Here is a 20,959-nt window from a genome sequence, read left to right as displayed (position 1 = left end):
TGTGGACCTTTTATTTAACAAATTGAAATAATTTTTCTAAAGTGATGAATGATGATCACATAAATACACTTTATATATTCCTGCATAACACATGTACTATGCGGTGATTCCACTACATACAAACTACTTGCACAAGTTTCAAAATATTGACGCTAGTAAAAGTCTTAGAGCGAGTTTGAAGTCTGAATTTCAGTGTGTCAAGATGGCCTTTTTTATGTGTAGAATTCCTATCAATATTATTACTTAGATTCAAACATTAAACAACAAACAACCAAGGAAATTAATAAAAATCATAGGATTTGTTTTACTTTCTTTTACACAACTCCCATTATTGTATGTTTCAAGGATTGAAACAATATTTTTAAGGTTTATTATGAAAATTATTATATATTTTGAAATTCACTCTAGCAGCTTTGAACATTCAAGACTCTCCAGATTGATTTACCTAAGCCAACTCAATAAGAAGGCCATAATGGTAATTGGACTATGATAAAAAAATACAAGTGCATCACCAACTAAAAACAAACTGTGACGTGCTAAATCGGAAAGCATTTTGGTATATTTTGCATCTTTGGTATATTTTGCATCTTTTTTATGACTTGAAGAAATACACACTAGTAGTCTGATTCTTGAGTGGCACAAATGACTCAAGTTTACAAAGCTAGGTTGACTGATGGGGGCCTTCTTCTAAAATAAAATTGAACAACTATGGGCAAGGTTAGCTCCAGTAGCTTCCTAGGGTGCTATTGTTGATGGCAACTTTGGGGGTCAAATTAAAGTTTAGCAAGTTTGTTGAATATTGACTAACTCTGATAAATGGGATCTTCCAGTTGACCAGTATATCAGGGGGTATGTAATGTGATACTAATTGATTATTGTTTTTTCCTGTTTCTCTAGTATTCTACGGATTTCCTGTCAAATGGCTTGAAGCTGTCAGGTCATGAGTAGATTAGGAGCAGGAATGCTAATGTAAAAAAGAGAATATATTTGATACTACTAATTAATGATTATGTGGTTCAAGATGCATATAAATTTTATTCTATATTTATGCATGACAGACTACAGATCTTTTTTTTTCTTTGTCAAGCAGTATCTTGCTGTTGCTGCTCACCCTTCTACTTCTGCCTATCACAAGATAGGTGCTCCTTTGCTTGGTAGAGGTGTGATTCAAATTTGGTGTCTCTTGAATTGTGATGAAGATATTGAGATCCCCTTAATGAGAACCCAAGGTCGGGGAAGAACAAGAAAGGAACCTGTCAAGCCAAAGTCAGGCACAGGCAAACCTCGAGGAAGACCTCGAAAGAAACCTGTTGAAGAAAAGCCAACCGCTCCGAGACCCCGGGGGAGACCTAGGAAAAGACCGGTTTCTTCAAGTGATGAAGAATATACTTTCACAGGATCCAAGAAGTTGCTAGGTACACTTGATCAGAATGGTTTGAAGGACTTATCTCTACTAAATCCTTTAGTGAGTCCAGAAAGAAGTTTAGCAGAAACTTCAATTAGTGAGACTGTAACATCTACTAGAAAGTCCAGAAGGGTACCTAAGAAAAATACTCTGGGCACAGTTGATCTAGATAGCGAGGAAGAACCATCTAGTATCTCGAATGGGAATGGGGGCACATCTGATTTGGTTGGGTATTCCTGTGTTGATTCCAGATGCACTTCTTCAACAATGAACTTGTCTTTTTCATCTTCTATAAAGTGCACAGAACAACTTATGCAACCAAGGAGGAGAGGAAGGCCCAGAAAGAAACCAATGCTAAGTGCATCTGTTTCTGCAGCATCATGTCTTGCATTAAGTACTGGTGACACTGTACAGTGTTCTTCAAAGGAACCTAGCGCTGTAGATGGGAAGGAATTATCTGCATCCTGCAACAATGTTATTATGACACAGGATAATGCACTGTCTTTGACTGGGCCACAAGTCAATTCATTATCTTTGCATGATTCTGTTCCTGAAAAATATAACGTGACAGATACTCAAGCAAAGCGTCGGGGAAGACCTAGGAAGAAACTTGCTTTTAGTGTGCCAGAGCCTAGGGGAACATCTGGGGATAAACATGCCCATAATGACAATTTTGCTTCACCGTCTGTAGCTCCATCTGAAACTGAAGTCACTGTACTGCCATACCTAAGTAGACTTGAAAGCTCCATGACAGTAGAGAATGCCTTATCTTCCTCTACTGAACCACATAACAAATCAGCAGATGCACAATGTAAAGGGGAAACTATCCAAGCAAAGAGTAGAAAGAGACCAGTTTTGAAGTTGGATACATTCGATCTGGTAAAGTGTACTGAACTGACAAAAGATACAGATGAGACATGTAGAACTATTAATAAATATCAAGAAGAGTTGAATTCTGTATCATTTGGTATCAAACAAAGCGGAGAAGATAACAAAAAGAATGAAGAAAGGTGTGGGGTTGAGAATCCGGTCTCGTCTGATTTTTGTAGAGACCAGAAGCTACCAGATGATTGTTCGCCGAACCAAGAAAATCATTCTGAAAATTCAATCCCCCTAGAAAAGACTATATCTAAAGAGGAAACAGTTTGCTCTTCTATTGCACAAGGCCTTACTTTGCCGAGGGTAGTGTTTTGTTTGGCACACAATGGAAAAGTTGCATGGGATGTGAAATGGAGGCCAACAAATGGGAATACCACTAGCAAAGAATGTATGGGATATCTAGCAGTATTGCTGGGAAATGGTTCTCTGGAAGTGTATGCCAATAATTTGACTTGATCATTTTTTTCATCATTTATCTTAAGTCAATATCTTATTGTCCTTCTCTCTCTTCTGATGTTCCCTTTTCATTTCTTCTTTTGAAGCAGGTGGGAAATTCCTCTGCCTGGGATGGTCAAAACTTTATTTACTTCTAAAAATGAGAAAGGTACAGATCCTCGTTTTTTAAAATTAACACCTTGGTTCAGATGCTCAACGGTGAAACGTGGAGATAGGCAAAGGTAGACTGTTATGACATCCCAACTAACCAAATATTTGTTGCTAATTTAAAAATGTCAGTTTGATGCTTTATTAACTTTTGGGCTCTCTCTTCATGTCTAAGCATTGCATTTTATCTTTTCTTTTTCAGCATTCCTTTGTCCATGGAGTGGTCACCAGCTTTCCCCCACGATCTAATTTTAGCTGGATGCCATGATGGGACGGTAATAGGAATAACATTTTACTGCATGCATTTTTCCATTACATTTCATTTATAAATTGAACATTGAAATGGTAATCTATATTTGTGTTCAAACTTCAGTCTTCTTTGGTAGATTATCTTGAACCTTTAAGCTTAATTTACTTGGTAGTTAGTTCTGGTTTTATAGTGACACTACGTAAGTTGCATTTGAATCTTGAATTTTAAAACTTCTATAATGGTTATCTTCTTTTGCTTAGCTGTTTCAATGGGAACTGAAGTAGCTATTATACTTTCAGGTCCTCGTATGGAAATTTTCCACACAATGTTCCACTCAAGGTATTAAACATGGTTATGTGATTTTAAGTTTTGTTCCATGTTACATGCTACAACAAGTTGGGTTATGTCTGCTAAAAGATATCTGAAAAACTTACAAGGAGTATATAAATCATATTGGATTTGTGTCTTTTTTCTGGACAATTTTTTTTTTCTCCGAACAAATGACTAGCTATTGAGTTTAAAAATGACTTGTTAAATTCTGTTCTCTGCTCTGGAATTTTTTAAGATTCTCTCTGATTGCAGCATGATTGATAGTCCCTCAATCCAGCTTACATTATCTTGGAAATATCATAATGAGAATGAACATGAGGATTGTATTGTTCCTCTGTCCAAATACAAGAAATCTTAGTGCCTTTGATAAAACATTTTCCAAAAACTCTAAATTTTACCATTTTAATCTTTTAGCAGCAACAATATTTAGTTCCCAAACTCAAATATTTTTTGACAGATGCCAGGCCCTTGCTTTGTTTCGTGGCAGATTCTGCCCCTATAAGAGCTCTCGCTTGGGCTCCAGAGACAAGGTACTCAGTAGTTTAATTAGTTCTTTTAGATTCTATATTTCCCCAGCAGAACTCTGATCTCTTTAAACTTATGGAATTGTTTGATATTTTAATTATCTTTGACAGGAAACACTACTCATGGTTAAAAAATTGATATTTGAAAGTTTCAAATGTTTTTTTATGCTGGCAACTTGGTCTTCTATTGTTTAAAGTTAGTGCAATCATGGTTTAAAATTTCGAACCGTGCCGAGGTTTCGGTCTCAGGTCGGAACGATACGGTTTCGGTATCGTATCGTGCCGTGCCGATATAGTTTCGGTATTTTTTATTTATCTATAATAATGATAAGATAAATATGTTTATTGTGTATATAAAAATAAGTTGTATATTGATTTATTATAAGTTCTCAATTATTGAATAATTTAATATTGTTAGAAAAAATAATTAAAAATAATTTTATTTAAATAGAATTGATATATCAATAATTCAAATTAAAATGGAAGTATCTATAATAATAATAATAATAATAATAATAATAATAATACAAGATATTATTTTATATTAATAATAATTATATAAATTATTTATTTAATTAATTATTAATTAAATAATATATATTTTAAATAGTAAAAAATATCAAGTAAAAAAAAAAATCAGAATATAAATATAATTTATTAGAATTTTTTAATTTTTTTAGAATTTTTTTACATTTTTTAAAAAATTTAAATGAAATTTAAAATTATAAAAATATATTAGAATATAAATAAGAATTATTATATATTTTTTAAAATTTTTAAATGAAATTTAAAATATTATTTTTTTCAGTATATTAATTAATAAAATTTATTTAATTTATTTTAATTTTAAATATATTTTTTTATATATTTTATTAGGATAATTTAACTAGGTTTATAAAAGCCTCTTCAAAATATCACACATCCTCTACCCATCCTCCTTAAGAATTGTTTAAATTAATAAAATAAAATAAATAATTATTAAAAACAGAAAAAAAAAATGCGTACCCGAGATCGCGCCCGCCCGCGATCGATCATCGCGATCTCGCGGGGGGCGTCCGGCGGCGCTGGAAGGGTCGCCGTCGCCGGAAGCGTCCGGCGACCCTGCCGGACGATTTCGGCGCCACAGAAGGCGCGCGACGCCTTCGCTGCCGAATGTGCCGCGGGACGCTGCCGGAGGCGTCCTGCGTCTCCTCCAGCGCTGAAGGAGGCGTCCCGCGTCTCCTCCGGCCCCGCCGAGACGGGGACGCCTCCTGTGCCGGTTTCGGCCGCCCGGCGGAACGGTAAAAACCGTCCGTGCCGGGCGGCACGGAACGGCACTTCAAACCTTGAGTGCAATAGATGGATATCTTTTATCACTACAGTACAACCTTAGAGAACTATGCCATATTGCTAGAGACTTAATGAGCGGAGATTTAACCTGGGCTGGAACAACATATGTATCATTCACTTTTGGAATTCAACATCTACCATGCTCATTTTTCATGCCTATTTAAGGTGGGATCATCTGATTCATTATTCACTACTTTTGTATCATTCATTATTCATCGGAATGCTAGTCACACTTCCCTTCTAGTGAGCTAGCTATCTACTGATGCTCTGCTCTGTTGAGCTCTCTAATCCAGCCCACTTTTGACTAAGATTAAATAAAAGAAGAAAAGCTCCAGTGTAGCATAACTAAGCAAGTTTCCTCAGTAGAACCCTACCATTTCTTTCCCTCTTCTGATCAGGCTCCAAATTGGAAAGAATAGACATGTACAAGTGTGCACTTACCTCATAGTGTAGGTAGGTCAAACAGGAAGTCAAATGAGGAAGGTTGTGGGAGTAGGAGAATCCACCTACTAATGGACAATTGATCCTTGAGATTGATTATCCAATTGGCATCCAAATATTCTTCTAACAATGTTGGAAACCCTCCTTTTAAGGTTATCATCATACCTTTGATTGCATTGTAATTGGAATGTCTATTGCTAATATATCTACTTAAGCTTTACACTGCAGAAGGATATCAAACCTAGTACAAGTTTTGACTCACGTAATGCATCTAATCACCTTTGACTACACATCCTTATACTGCAGAAGTAACTTTTAGTGCCAGACCAATGATTGATCAGTATCGTACTTATTGTTTCATCTTCTTTTTTTGCTAAGCGATATAGCCATTAATGCAGTTGCTTATTGTACAGTCATGCAAAGAGTGAGAATGTGTTTGTGACTGCTGGAAATGAAGGATTGAAGTTTTGGGATTTACGGTATGTTTGCTCATCATCTTTTAGTATTACATCTCTAGGTCTCTGGCCATTCTTTAGTTAAACTTCTTATTAAGATGATAGGATCACATGTAACTGATGATGATCATCTTATCTTTCATAAGCGTGTAGGAATGTTTATTGCACCTAAGAAAATTTCTCTTTTATGCCTTGGATGATGTTTTTAATCTATATGATAGTTTACTTTCAAGAGTATTTGTTGTAAACACACTACTGTACATTTCAAACTATTTTCTTTTATTGTGAATAATCATTGTATGGTAATTTAGTATTATAGTTGGTCTTAACTACTGGTTCTTAGTTGGTCAGACTTGTTTGAAGGGATTCTCATGTTACATAATGAAAATCGGTAAATGTTGTAACGGTGCAATCTCACAAATGGTAGATGCATGCAAATATCTAAGACTAATTTCATATTACTTAATTGATTAGTCTATTCTTTTCTTATATTTTTTATGATCTATGAAATGATATAAGCATCTAGATTTAGACCCGATCATAGTTCGGAACTACCAGTTCGATGGTTCTTAAACGTTAATCCTTAACCTTAACCCTCCAAGACGGTTACAGTTCGTGAACCGCCAGTTCATGGTTTGGTTCACGATTCACGATGGTCAAAGACGGTTCAAGATTATTATTATTTTTTTAAAAAAATATTTTAAAATTATAAATTTATAAAAAATTCAATGGTTGGAAGCGACCTATTGACGGTTATAATTCTGGATCGAGTTTATATATATATATATATATATATTGTTAAATAAATTTTATTTCTTTTTCATAAAAAAAATATTATTTAAGTTAAATAATTTTTATAAAAAATGTTATTTTTTTATAAATTCAATATTAAATAAATAAAATAAAATCATTGAGTAATTAAGAAAGTTAAATAAGATTCATAAATTTAATAAGTTAAAGATAGAATAATCCTGCATAAATAAATTGTGAATTAGCTTTAATACAAAGAATACTCCTACATCAAAACTTCAATGCAAATAGGTTAAAAAGTTAGTTTAAATAGATAGGTAGAATAGTCCCATATCAAAGAATTCAAGTCAAATGTGTAAAAAAAATAGTTTAAATAGAAAGGTAGAATAGCTTAATTGAACCACACCATTAATACAACTTAAATATTATAAATATATTTTAAAAAATTAAAAAAACTTGCCGAACCGGCGGTTAACCGCCGGTTCTGCAGTTTTTAATCGGCCCAGTGTTATGGTTCTGGCTAGCAACTAGGTCAACACATACCTGATGGGTACTTAACAACCACCTGACAACCGGGTCAACGGGTATCGGGCCCGTTGTCTAGTTTGGATCCGGCCTGGGATTATGCGGTTCTTATTGGGCTGGAACCGTAACCGGCTCAGTCCCCTGCCTGGCTGGTTATGGTTCTGGCTTGGCAACTAGGTCAACACGTACCCTATGGGTACTTGGCAACCGAGTCAATGGGTATCCGGCCTGTTGTCCGGTTCGGACCTGGCCTGGGATCAGGCCTATCTGGCTTGACTGGTTTTTGAAGCAATATTCAATGACTTGGTACAAATTGAACATTTTGGCCTTCAATATTATTCTGGTATCAACAAGATTAATGCTTTATTGTACAATCTATAAACTATTGTGATTTCAAGTTATGCTTATAATTGAGAAAGATAACTGGTTAAGTTTGGGCAGTTATGAGGGCTTTCATCATATGAAAGTCATCAAATAGATGATCAGAGTTGACACTTATGTCCCACTAATGACAGGTAGTGCCATAAGGCTCATTAATGTACTTACAAAAATTCAAGTAAATTTTCTCATTTTATATAGTTGCATTGTTTCTAGGAATGACTGCTTTCCCAACTTATATGGTATAAAAAGAAGCTTCCCTTTTAATAAGCTTCAACTTCAATTTTTTGAATTAAAATGATTTCTCTGCCAATAGCATATGACGTGTGCAATGTTACATGTTAGTTGTGCCCCAAGTTTTTTTTTTGCTCATAACTTTGAGTTATATATTTTTGTTGATTTACTTAAACATAGTTTGTCATGGTAAAAACATTTGTAACTGAGTATTGGTAATGCATATGAAAAAAGGTGCAATAAAAAAATAATTTTAGGGTGAAAATTACATTAATGTACCATGTATTTCTCTTTCTTACATCATATTAAGTTCTCTAACTCAAGTTCTGTTGAATGGTTGTCTCCTGTAGCGATCCATACCGTCCATTATGGGAACTTAATCCTATACAAAGAGCAGTACTCAGTCTTGATTGGGTAAAAGACCCGAGGTGATTTTTTATTTTTATGCAATGTAGTAATATAATTTTTAGATTTTCTGATGTTTTTCTCTTTATTGTAGCTGCCATGAATGCTACTTATGATATCACATTTTTTTTCCATATTGTTTCAATCCATAGTGTAGCCAACATATATGGTTGATTCAGGAAATGTTACGTAGCATTTCTGTGCTTTGGGTAATGCATAACTAGATCAGATAAGTGTTTAGGGACTACAGATTACCCAGATAAATGTTTGGGGACTACAGATTACCCTCTTGTGCATAGCACATGCATCATTTTTTAAAAGAAAATGAAGGAACAAACTGTAAAACTCATTTTGATTCTATGGAAGAAGCACAGGAAAATACTCCATCTTTACAGGCACATCTCCACATACTCGACCAGTATAGAAACAATTACATTAACACCAGTACAGAAACAATTTCATCACTGCCACCCTTGAGTCGCTACAACTACAGCACAATTCAAAACCTTATGCACAACCCAAGATTGCATAGTCTAAAGTTTTGCTACAGTCTAAAAATGGAAATTTGTATCAACAGAACATATGCCATGATAGAACAATCAAGGAAAGATGCAAGATCTGTAGGGTGCCCAGTGTTTGGAAGCTGAAAAGAGCAACATACAATGGACACACAATATTAATAAGGTGTAAATAGTACGCCAAATTTAAGATGAGCATTGGTTGTTATCTTCACTCCTACCAACCCAAGAAACATCGAAAAATGATTCTTTCCCTCACTCTTGCGTTATAGCACCACAGTTGTAATTGCTTATTATTCAGATGCAATATAGTATCAATACTAAAACTTGAGTCCTCAAAAATAACTCCACACATGGTCCTCCATAAAGAATAAAGTTACTTGGATGATGATGTTTTACAATAGACTAACTGATCTTGAAAGAATTAAGGAGAACAAAATAACAAGCTTTCCATCCCAGTTATTTGAGGATGACTACTTGAATCTTATCTCACTCTTGAACTCTATGTTAGGTTACATCCCTAGTAATATTCATATCTTTTAAATGATTCTTTGTCATGTTAAATACAGAATCTTAGTCCATCTCTAGCCCCTCACATCTTCAAGTCTAGTCTACTTTTTTTGGGAGATAATATAGTGATTCATACAACCAACAAAATACATTGAAGTCATATATAAGGTATTAAATTATCAACTGATTATTTTTACATTAGGTGCTATATGCAACAAATTTTCTATATATACCTTACTAGCAACATTGTGTTCTTTAAAATGAAATTAATTTGATTATTATTAATCATATATAAATATACAGTATAATATTATTGATTCACATGTAACACAATGCCCAAGTGATTTAGTGGATAAATGTATTCTGAGTTCTGAGGCCATGCTTCTTTTGCAGATGTATAGTCATGGGGCTTGATGATGGAACTATGAGGATCCTCAGCTTGTGCAATGCAGCAAATGATGTTCCTGTTTCTGGGCAACCCTTTGCTGGTTCAAAGTATCAGGGACTTCATAGCTTCTCATTCTCACTATTCGCAATTTGGAGTGTTCATGTCTCAGAATCTACTGGTATCAACAATAATTATGTTTTATAGATATGGATCCCAGTTACTAGCAACATTTGAGGCATAGATTTTTTTTTTGCATTTTATTTTTTTTTACATGGATATGAACTGAAAGTAACTCTTGGTAATGCCTTTTGGATTGGCCTCCAGCAAGATAACTATAACAACCTTCCTTTGTCTTTTGGTTCTAATGGGAACTTCTAGTTCCATCCATGTCAAACTGACTATTTACTTGCCTATAATTGTTGATGCTGTAATGATTATTTGTGAGATTATGGGGAAAGCTATGCTCTTGATATGATGATAATGTATAGACATGTTTTATATCCACCTATTTACTTTAGTTATCTGGTTTATAGAGACAATAATTAAAAAAGTATACTCACTATTGGTTACTTTCATTCATTGTATGACCTAAATTAGCTACTATAAAGCATTGTGATTGGCATGTTTAGGCTCATTAATTGTTGAAGTCTCCTCTTCTCTGGATCTTCCATGTTTTTTTGTTCGAAGCATTTTCAAATTGTTTTAACTGTAACTTGTTTATCATTAATGTATAGGTTTTGTTGCTTACTGCTGTGCAGATGGTCGTACAATTCGCTTCCAGGTGACTTGCATTAACTGTGGAGCCTCACAGTTTATGCCTACATCTTGATTAAATGTGCAAAATAGTTTTTTAACATTTTTGGCTTTGTTCTTCATCATTAGCTTACTACTAGGTTTGTGGACAAAGATCCTAGTCGAGGGCGTACACCTCATTTTCTCTGTGGTTCACTCCTAGAAGAGAATGGTTCTCTTAAGATCTACACTCCGTCATCTGCACCACTTCAACAGGTTCCAGTTCCACGAAAGAAATCTTCTAAGGGCTTGGGGACTGCAAACAGCGGCGCCCAGTTAGCCTTTGATAATGAACAGACAGAACTAGCACTTTCTCAAATTTCAGGTACAAAGCAAAGAAAAAAATATATCTTCTGGTCGACTAGCTTTTTTGGTATTTATTCTCATTTTCAAGCATCATGTTCGTCAGGTGATGGTGCTGTTCTATCCATATGTAGCGCTGCTCAGGCTCCACAGATAAAGGCCACACAGAAATCCAGAGACAATAAAAAGAAAAACGAACCAGGCCAAATGACAAATCAGTTGACCATAGCTAATAAAGGGCAAGGGCTATCAGTTAAAAGCAAGACCAAAACTAAAGGATCCGAAGAAGAGTTTCAAGTATTCCCTCCAAAAATTTTGGCCATTCATAGAGTGAGGTGGAACAAGAACAAGGGGAGCCAAAGATGGTTGTGTTATGGAGGAACTGCTGGAATCCTCAGATGCCAACAGATTCCTTTGGTGTAGCTTATTTTCACAAACAAGTCAACTTCAGAAGTTTATTTCTGGTGAGAAACCCTTGTTGCAAGACATCCGCCTCCCATTTCAAAGGTCTGTTTATTGTATTAGCCAACTCATTCTCAGCTAGATGGTTGTCAGTTAATCCTTTTTTAAGCTTTATGTCCAATACATAATTAGATACAATCTAAAGTACTCACATAACTAGATGGTTGCAGCCTCTTGATTTGAACCTATGCGCGACTCTGTCATGGAATCTCCTATCACGAGGACTGAAGGGATAGTCTTCAAATTCACAGTTTCCTGGAAGATCAATTCAGCACTTCAAGGAACACCTTGGCACTGCTTTGTGTCAAAATAAGTGGTGCTGTCTAATCCTCCTAAGGAGGAGATTCTTGGTGTTACCTTTTGTCAAAGTTCCTGGACCCTCCTTTATCGTGGTTATTCTACAGCTCACTGATGTTTATATCGTAGTCATAATTGTATTGGAATCTTAGTAAATTAATGAAAGTAGAGAGAAATGCTAGCTATACTTCCTAGTCGTTGCTATCACTATCATCGTTAAATAAAGCTTTCAAGCTCTCAATTGAAAGAAATATGGGAGTTTGTCACTAGGTATTTGATAAAATTGGATTATCCAATTCAAAATGAAAACAATTAGTTTGTGAATAAGTGATTGTCTAATAATGAGCCATGGTTATTCGTCTTTCAGCTAAACGGCATCTCGATTAAAGTCAAAGTGTCGAAGGTTCCTTCGTTTTTCTCGTCTCTCTCTCACAAAGAAAGGAACTATCTTTCTCTCTCGGATAAATTGAAAGTCCTAACCCCTGTGCATTCGGACGAGTAAACAAACCGGATAAATCGAAAGTCCTAACTCCCGGTGCATTCGGACGAGCAAACAAACAATAAGCAGTTATTAATCACCAAACAATTGTAGCTAACGGCGCTCTTAATTAATTATTTGTTAATCCTCCTGCAGTTCTTCCTGATCTCTCCTCTGCCCCCAGTCAGCGGCGCGATGTTGCCCATCCTCATCATCGACTCGGCGAACTGGTCGAAGAACGCCGCGTTGCTCCTCGCGAACTTCCTCACCAGCTGCGCGGTGGCGGCGGCGCCCGTGAAAAGGACCTCGTCGGAGCCGAGGAGGCCCTTGCTCGCCACCAGGTTCTTGAAGTACTGGTTGTCGAACCTGAACTGGGTGACCGGGTCCAGGGCGAAGAGCGTTTGGTCGCCGCCCGACCTCGGGCAGCGGCCCCGCAGGCCGGCGGCGTACGCCGGATCGAGGGTGGAGTCCGGCCGGCCGTCTACCGTCTGATTGTACAGTCTCTGCCGGAAGCTGGTGCACCGCGCATCTCCGATCGTGTGGCCACCTATAACCATCATCATTATCAACAACAACAACAATTAACAACAATTTTCAAGATGACAGTTCTAACAGTCTCAGTTTATTATGAAAATAAAATACAAGAGAGAATTCTTTCAACCCGAGAGCGCGACGAGATCGACGAGGTCGAGGCCTTTGAGCTTGAACTTGGTGATGATGGTTTGAAGGGTGTTATTGGGAGCCGGAATGTTGTTGTTAGAACCCTTGATACTTGCTCCCAAGGAATCCCTCCTCCCTAATGGAACCACCCAACTCGGCCCGCCAACCTTTTTTTTCCCAGAAAAAACACACACACAAAAAAACATTAAACTGAATTCAAAGAAATTTATTTGATATCCTCCAAATGGAAAGATCGATTCACCAAGACAGTAGAATCCCTGGCGGCAAGCGCTAATATGTCGGCGCAGGAGACGGTTGCCGGGCATTCCTTCTCCATTGCATGTTTGATCTCATCGACGACCTCAAATCCCCTCGCGGAGTCGCGGTTCGGGTTCGACCTTTTCTCGCTGATTATGGTCCCGCTGCTGTCCAGCAAATTCGATGCGTCACACCCCTGCCAAATGAGCTCGATCGCAAACGAATGATCATGCATGCGCAGGCCATGGAAGTTAAAACTGAACCGATCGAACCTTAACGAAGCAGTCATGGAAGTGAAGGCGGAGCAGGGAAGCGGCCATTCGAGCCTCTTTTGCAACGGCTTTGGCTACAACTGCCTCGACGATCGCCTGGGCTTTCGGGCACGATCGGTCGTAGAACTGCGGGTGCAGCGACTACCTGCAGCGAACGAGCAGAGGAGAGACACGGCGAGAAGGGAGGAGACGGTCAGGGAAGCCACCACAAGTGCCATGTTGTTGATGTTGTGGATTGCGTCGTCGTCGAGATGTTATTATATTTACGGAGCTTAAAGAAAGTCTTCTTAGGTGGTTTCCATATCTAATTTACATCTACTAATTCTTAATTTTATGATGACAACCATCAATCTAACTGAGATCAACCGAAAAAAAAATTAACCGTTAATTCATCAAAATTAAGACTTATCTTTAAATACTGAAAAACTAAAGGAGTCATTTTAATAATTGAATCATGCATCTAATGCGTAGATCAAATTATGTACCTTCAATAAATTACAGATAGCCGACGTTTTGTTTTTGGTAGTGACAGTTTTCATGCTGTAAATATCCAGGCTGCAAATTTGAATTTGAAATGTAGCTATCTGAAAAACAATAGATTCTCATTGAATGAGTTCAATGCCATTCTAGTCTTCTTGGACAAGTACACTCTAAGAATCGATACAACACAAGAATAGGAAACTGAATTGTAGTTGGCTGAAAAAGCTAGGAATCTATTAATGAGATGTGTAAGAACCCTAAAAATGCATCATTATTGAACCCTTAAACACTAGATATTTATAAAATATTGTTGATTTTAACTTTTGCTTTGTCTATCTTTAATACTCCCAAGATATGCAATGGAGCATTTATTTTATTAGTAGGGAGGCGACCTTGCTTCCAACTTGAGTTATTCCTCTACTTTCATTGTTCTCTCGATTCTAAACAATTTTTCCCCCCATTTTGTTACTCAAATAAGATGAAAACTTGCAGTTTTTACATTATCTTTTTCAAAACAATGAAAAACACAGCATTAAGCTCTTGACACAGTTATAATCCAAAGGGAAGACATAGTAATATAAAGAAGTTACTCTAAAGTAAATACATTAGACAATGAGATGAACTGGCTTGTTTTGCATGCGATGGAACATGGGACCTGATTGAGTTAGTGATCTATCTCTGAAAAACTTAACAAGTAGCTCTCCTCAGTGGTTTCATCATATCCTCTTTATGCTGTCTCCGTGAAGAAGAACAACTCCCTCAGTGGCCAGAGTTGCAAGGGCGGTCCGCACCTATCAAATTAGGATTATATTAAATTAACATTGAATGCAAAATACTAAGTTTTGATTTCCATACTTATTGTCCATCTCTAAATAAATAAATGGATGCATTGTGGTTCAACTTACATCATTGAGGTGAACTTCCATGGAACTTTGCTTATTGACCTCCTCCAGCAACTGTACATATTGACTCTGGATTAGCAAGTGAAAACACAGTGATAAGCTGGTAAGACTACTTGAATTAATATACCTCTACTAATCGAGCGGAGTGACCTCCAATTTGCAATTTCTCCATCACAAGGTTACGCATGGCTGCAACTAGGTTCTCCCGTCTAATCCTTTCACTTGCAGATATTCCAGTCATGATAAGATCCATATCGATTGTTCCTTTAGCAACCAGTACATTGTTAGTGGTTGGCATTACTGTCATAAACTAAGTATAGTGGATAAATGAAACCTATTGTTTTGAATTGTTAGTACCAGTGGAATGGTCTGTTGCTGACTGCTGCAATGCAACTTCCAACAATCGAAAAGATTCTGCTATATCTTGCACTTCAACCTGCAAGTATCATCAGAGCCCATTAAGCACACAATTCTACAAAATTCTGAAATGACATACAATCTCATAACTCTGATTACCCATTCTGAAAAACGCATACGTGCAAGTGCCTCACCAAGGCGGATTAAACTTTCAATTTGCCTAGCTGTTGCTGTGATAACCTACCATTGGATTATAATGATATGAGAAAACAAATCACAATCAAGGGGAAGTATACCAAAACCATGGACTGCTAAATTGCAAGATAAAACAATAATTTGGTTTCTATTTTTATTGTATGAAAAACATGTATTTTCCCTTTTCTTAGAAAATGACTTTTAAACATTCTCTATTTTTCCATAAAATGATACCTTTTCTAGAAAATAAATGTGAAAATTGCCAACTAAACAATGTTTTTTATTTTCTAATAGAAAATTTATAAACCAAACGCTGCCTTAAGCTCTTAAGAAAAGTCACAATCTATATATTGCCTTAATAGTAATCATGGTTTAACTAGAACACTTCAGCAGAACAATTCTGTTTAATTAGAATAGTTCAGCAGAGCAATTTTATATAGAAAAAAATAGTAACTTTAAATACCTTCTTCCTGCTTCCTGGTGCATTTCCTCTTTTCCTCATTTCCACATATCGGCGTGTCAACTCTTCAGCAGCTTCATCAGATATCTGTGGATGAATATGCTTTCTAGCATAGCTGATATATGCAACTAAGGTAGGGAGGTCAATAAACTCTTGCACTTGCGTCTGCATATTATAAAGGCATAATAAAAACCCACCAAGAAAATATCAAAACATAAAGAACTTGAGAAAGTTATTGGAAATTCATATAGCTTTCAATTCTTTTATGCCTGCTAAAACAAAATAAGCTTTTCAATTGCAGATCATCAAAAATAAAGAAAACATCCAACCTCTGGATCTGCAAAATGCAAAGCAACCATATGCTTGGCTAGACGTCTGTCAGTTTGTTCATCTGCCTTGTCCAAAATTAGATAAATCAAATCAAATCTGGCAAAAAAGGATTGTGCGTCAATGGCAAAGTGTGAAAAAAAATTTCAATTGGACTACTAAAATGCCTTCTTACCTTGAAAGCAAAGTTGGAGGAAGATGGATGTTGTCAATCACAGAGAGCTGAGGATTGTACCGAGATTCACTAGGGTTTGCACAAGCTAATACTGAAGTCCTAGCATTTAATGAAGCAATTATTCCAGCCTTTGCAATTGATACAGTCTGTTGTTCCATCACCTGCTTGCATCCAGAAAACAAAGATATTCAGTATATTTTCAGAAGAGTAAATTGTTAAAGTGCTAATGCAGACAATTTCTCCACAAGCTCAAGAGAAGATAGACTGTGTATTGTTCAAATGTATGAGTACCTCATGCAACATGCTGCGTGCATTTTCAGACATTTTATCAAACTCATCAATACAGCAGATCCCCCTGTCACTTAAGACAAGTGCACCACTTTCCAGTACCTGGACATAGATTTAGAGGTCAAAATTAACTTCCAAAATAACAGCATAAACAGCAGTTCCTGCTTACAGTTTCACCAGTCTCAGGGTCTTTTGAAACATAAGCAGTTAGACCAACTGCAGAGCTCCCCCGCCCACTTGTATATATTCCACGAGGTGATAACTGATGCATATACTGGAGCAGCTGAGATTTACTGGTTCCAGGATCACCAACCAACAAAATGTTAATGTCACCTCGGAAGCTTGCTCCTGAATCAAGCTTTAGGGCATTGCCTCCAAAAAGCTAATGTGAGAATTAAGCCACAGTCAGCTAGATTTATGTGTATATAAATACATATTGATATTTCTGTTCTGTCAGTCTAAAGACGTGAAAAGAATAAAAGAAACAACCTGGCAAAGTAGACCTCTTTTCACATCATCCAATTCCCATATGTTAGGTGCCAAAGACCTCGTAAGCCTGTCGTAGATATCTGGCAATTTTGAAAGCTCCTTTATTTTATCAATCTAAAAGATTCAACAAACAAATTCCATTAGTTGTTATAGAGATCTCCAACATAGTGAGACTTCATAATTCTTTCACAAATCAAGAAGATTCATAATGTTTTTGTAAATCAACACCTTGTCCCGATAATCAGCATTTTCATCTTCAACAGTCTTGTTAGTGGTACTATTATCACAATCCATTTGATCAGAAAGGAGGAGACGAGACTTGTCTGTCTTCTTTATGTGAAGACAATCAATGTAAGTCTGCAATTAATAATATAGAAAGATACATTGTGAATTCACTAGTCTGTACTCAACTAAGAGTCAAATCAGATAAACTTAATAATATAGATAGACACAGAAACTAATACTTTGACAGACTACAGAATTACCTTAAATGTAGACTTCACAGTTCTCTGAGTTTGTCCTACTCTAACACTCATTGCTCTGTATATACCTGTGATCTACAATGATAAAAAGGAGATTGGTAGTTCAAGAGATAAAAGTTGTATATAAATATCTTATTTTATGGACCTTCCACCAACCTCAACCCTATCTCCAGGTTTTCCAGAGTCTACAAGTTTATCATGCATCAAAATGCTGACAGTGTGTGGGGTCCCTCCTTCTGGAATTTCATCAGGTGTCTCCTGCAACTTGATAATCTGCTTATCTGCAAATCTGTTTATTTTGCAATTCAACCATTATGAATAATTACTTTGATGTTTCATTTAGTTTCACCGATAAAACCAACTTCATGTGGGAAAGAGGCACCTGCATCGATTGTGAACCAGTGTCATTGAGTTCATGGCTAAACATTCCTGTCTTACACACCTTGTTGGCTCATTTATCCTCCCTAATTCAAAAAGAGGAAAAAACAACATAAACCAAATGAAAAGAGTGAAGCAAAGAGATTGCCAAGCAATACAGAACAACATATTAAACATAAACTATGTAACAATATGGATCCATAATTGTTTGAAAATATCATGAATCCACAAATAGTATTCATAATCAATTTTTTAGCCTATTCAAAATTATAAATCTTTTTTTTTTTTTTTTTTTGCAAAACCAGTGCTCTTAATGATGTTGAGGTGTTGCAAGAGTAACTTAATGACTATATCGTTCCATAAAACAGTATTCACATGAGTATCCAAAAAACCAAAATAGCTAGCACCACAAGTTCTAGTTGGGTCTGCTGAAGGGTGAGTGATACAAGATAGCAAGAGGAAGATAGGAGAGAAAATAGAAGCGCGTGCAGATAGCTCAATCAGCATTCTAGCAAAGAATCAGATTTGTTATTAATATTCTGAATAAACTCAATCAAAAAAATAAATGTGAATCCGCTACAATATATCTCTAGCATAATGATGTCAGTACAGCATGGAAAGCTCAGGACAAGAGGGCCTGGCCTAGTCCACCCATGGCCAGTATAGCATCAACTCCAAACAAGCCTTGCTAGGCATCACCAAGATGGTCTTTGCCTAGGCCTAGCATGAGCCTAAGCACAATTAAGGCCGAGCTAGGTGATCGACCCATCAGGACAAAATTTTAACAATAAAAACTTTATAAAACAAATTTAATTTCCAATAAATAAATAAAAATAATGATACAATGATATTCATAAAAAATTAAGAAAAGTTAGTATTGAAATTATTTTTTTGACAAGAAAGGATAATAAAAAAATAGAATATGGGCAGTGATAGGCTTGCAATAGACTGTGCTTGGCCTAGCACATGAGCTGTACTTGACCTGGTGGAACAGTGTTGAGCCTTACACCAACCAACCTCTTGCAATCTGGTGCAAGATGCCTATAACCATAAGTTTGAACTTTGGATCAATAAAACTTAAATTTGTAGATGAAATGGTGATAAATGGCAACCACAGCCTACCTACAATAGCACATTGTAAAAAAAAGGGTGATCCTCACAGAGTGGAGAAGAAAACATCTAGAAACTGCTTAAAGCTCATATCCATGCATTTATGATCACTGTGAGATAGCAAAATCGAAGGAAGATTGGACACATATTTTCCAGAGCACAGATTGTATAAATATAGTAAAACATGTTCATATTTAAACTACTATTGAATACAAAAAAAATGTGAGACGGCTCACTTTGCAAGCCAATATCACGGATCACTATGGCATTTCAAAAACTGGCAAGAACGCATGACCATAGGATTTTGATCCCCTAGATTTAAAACACATGAAACACGTCATCTAATCTCCAATGACGACTACTGATGGTATGATTATGGCTGACAATAGAAATGAGACAACAATAGAATTAAAGTATACCAGTAGCACGCCAAATGTATTTACCTCTGTCAACAAGAATGGGATCTGAGTAATGACCACAGACTAGACAACGAAATGTAGCCTCTTTGACGTCTGGTATGACAGAGCTGCAACGGATGATCATCCCTTTCACAGACACCATCTTTTCAATGTCTGGATCAACAGAAACGCAAATTTGAATAATTAAATCATTCATTAGATACTAAAGTTAAGAGATTGGTAAAGCACGTGAGCAGTTCGGATATACCAGAAGGATTGAGATTCCTCATGCAGACGGAGGATTTGAGATTATAGATTCGAGTTTGGATGTGTTTCTCAAACAGTGGATCGATTCGAGCGACCAAATCCATGACCACAATGTCAAAGATGGCCAGGACCTCCAGCGGGTACCTAACCATCTTGGTATAGAGATCAGGATCGTAGTCGAACACGTCATGGGCGTCGATGTCCAAAGACTCCCCACCTTCAAGCTCCATGATGCGGTGGACGGACCGCATGTACTTTCCATCGTCCAGCAGGCCGTTCCCCCTGCTAGCCTCCCTCGGGTCACGAAAGTGGCGGAGGAACCGGAGAATGGCGGCATTCACGTCCTGCACGCTGATGTTGGTACCCCAGACAAACACGGGAGCGGAATCGGCGTCATCGTGGTCGACCGCGTCGTCATCCCCGGCGTCTGACGAGGGAGGAAGGTTCTCGTCGGCGGACATAGGGGTGGAGGGGGTTGCGGGGTGACGGCGTGTCCACCGGCGGCGGAGGCTGGAAGGGGTAGAAGAGGGAGGGCCGCTAGCGGACGGCGTGGCGGATGGGGTCAGTAGGGCACCGGGGGAGGGGGAGGGTGTGGTGGAGGGGGTACGACGCCGTCGCCGGCTGCTACGCCCGGCGGGTCCAAGAGCAGGGGAGGAATTAGTGTTCGCGATTGGACTCGACCGGCCATCGGGGGACGAAGCTCCTGCAACGAAGCAAATCGAATTAACTTTTCAGAAGACAAACACAATCGAGACGACCAGACATCGATGCAAAACGCACAAATCACAGATGAGAGAGAGAGAGAGAGTTCACCGGAGGGTGAGAAATCGGAGGAAGCCATGGCGGTTGATTCTCGACGCGGAGATGAGGCGGGAGAATTGTGAAGTGGGGAAAAGTAGAGTGGTTATGGCGGGAAAAAACACACTGTCCCGCCAAAAAGACCCCGCGGTCTCCGTTAACCCGAACTGCTATCCAATACTACATATCGGATCGGGTGCGATCCGCAACTGGACTGGGCATTGCTAAGTCACCCGTTTCAATAGCGATTTAAATATCGGCATTCACATATTGAATTTTAAAAGAAAAATATTAATCCTCCACGTGTCAATTAAAAATCAATTTCCGAAGAAAAAAAAACCGTGGAGGACATTGTAAATGAAGCGTTAAATTATAAATTAAGGGGGAATTAAAGATTTTGCAAACGT

At 37.3% G+C, this 20,959-nt stretch overlaps 2 protein-coding genes and 1 pseudogene across 4 annotated transcripts; 1 reads left to right on the top strand and 2 right to left on the bottom strand.

Moving 5' to 3' along the window:
- Window positions 1–1,036: 1,036 nt before the first annotated feature.
- On the top strand, window positions 1,037–12,031 carry LOC122028886. Of its 3 annotated transcripts, none has more exons than XM_042587840.1 (12): window positions 1,037–2,718; window positions 2,830–2,961; window positions 3,090–3,162; window positions 3,437–3,476; window positions 3,925–3,997; window positions 6,175–6,240; window positions 8,454–8,531; window positions 9,930–10,102; window positions 10,659–10,705; window positions 10,807–11,041; window positions 11,126–11,526; window positions 11,652–12,031. In XM_042587840.1, exons 1-11 carry the CDS (start codon window positions 1,052–1,054, stop codon window positions 11,440–11,442), a joined length of 2,901 nt encoding a protein of 966 aa, XP_042443774.1. In that variant the 5' UTR covers window positions 1,037–1,051; the 3' UTR covers window positions 11,443–11,526; window positions 11,652–12,031. The 3 variants fall into 3 exon arrangements, with proteins under 3 accessions (XP_042443774.1, XP_042443772.1, XP_042443773.1); XM_042587838.1 differs by having other exon boundaries at window positions 2,827–2,961; XM_042587839.1 differs by having other exon boundaries at window positions 2,827–2,961; window positions 11,642–12,031.
- Window positions 12,032–12,297: 266 nt separating this feature from the next.
- On the bottom strand, window positions 12,298–13,849 carry LOC122029328 (annotated as a pseudogene).
- Window positions 13,850–14,381: 532 nt separating this feature from the next.
- LOC122029326 (DNA replication licensing factor MCM4-like) lies at window positions 14,382–20,699 on the bottom strand. Its single transcript, XM_042588269.1, has 18 exons — window positions 20,568–20,699; window positions 19,756–20,457; window positions 19,533–19,661; window positions 17,984–18,065; window positions 17,758–17,890; window positions 17,605–17,676; window positions 17,348–17,476; window positions 17,120–17,233; window positions 16,800–17,012; window positions 16,634–16,732; window positions 16,343–16,503; window positions 16,170–16,266; window positions 15,844–16,005; window positions 15,345–15,425; window positions 15,186–15,264; window positions 14,956–15,092; window positions 14,832–14,882; window positions 14,382–14,717 (listed from the first exon to the last, which is right to left on the bottom strand). The coding sequence occupies exons 1-18, from the start codon at window positions 20,593–20,595 to the stop codon at window positions 14,643–14,645; spliced, it is 2,544 nt and encodes an 847-aa protein (XP_042444203.1). The 5' UTR covers window positions 20,596–20,699; the 3' UTR covers window positions 14,382–14,642.
- Between the last annotated feature and the right edge of the window lie 260 nt (window positions 20,700–20,959).

This window comes from Zingiber officinale, chromosome 10B, assembly GCF_018446385.1.
Source record: "Zingiber officinale cultivar Zhangliang chromosome 10B, Zo_v1.1, whole genome shotgun sequence".
NCBI lineage: Eukaryota > Viridiplantae > Streptophyta > Magnoliopsida > Zingiberales > Zingiberaceae > Zingiber > Zingiber officinale.
Note: the sequence above shows the minus strand (reverse complement) of the source record. Positions and strands in the feature narration are given on the sequence as shown.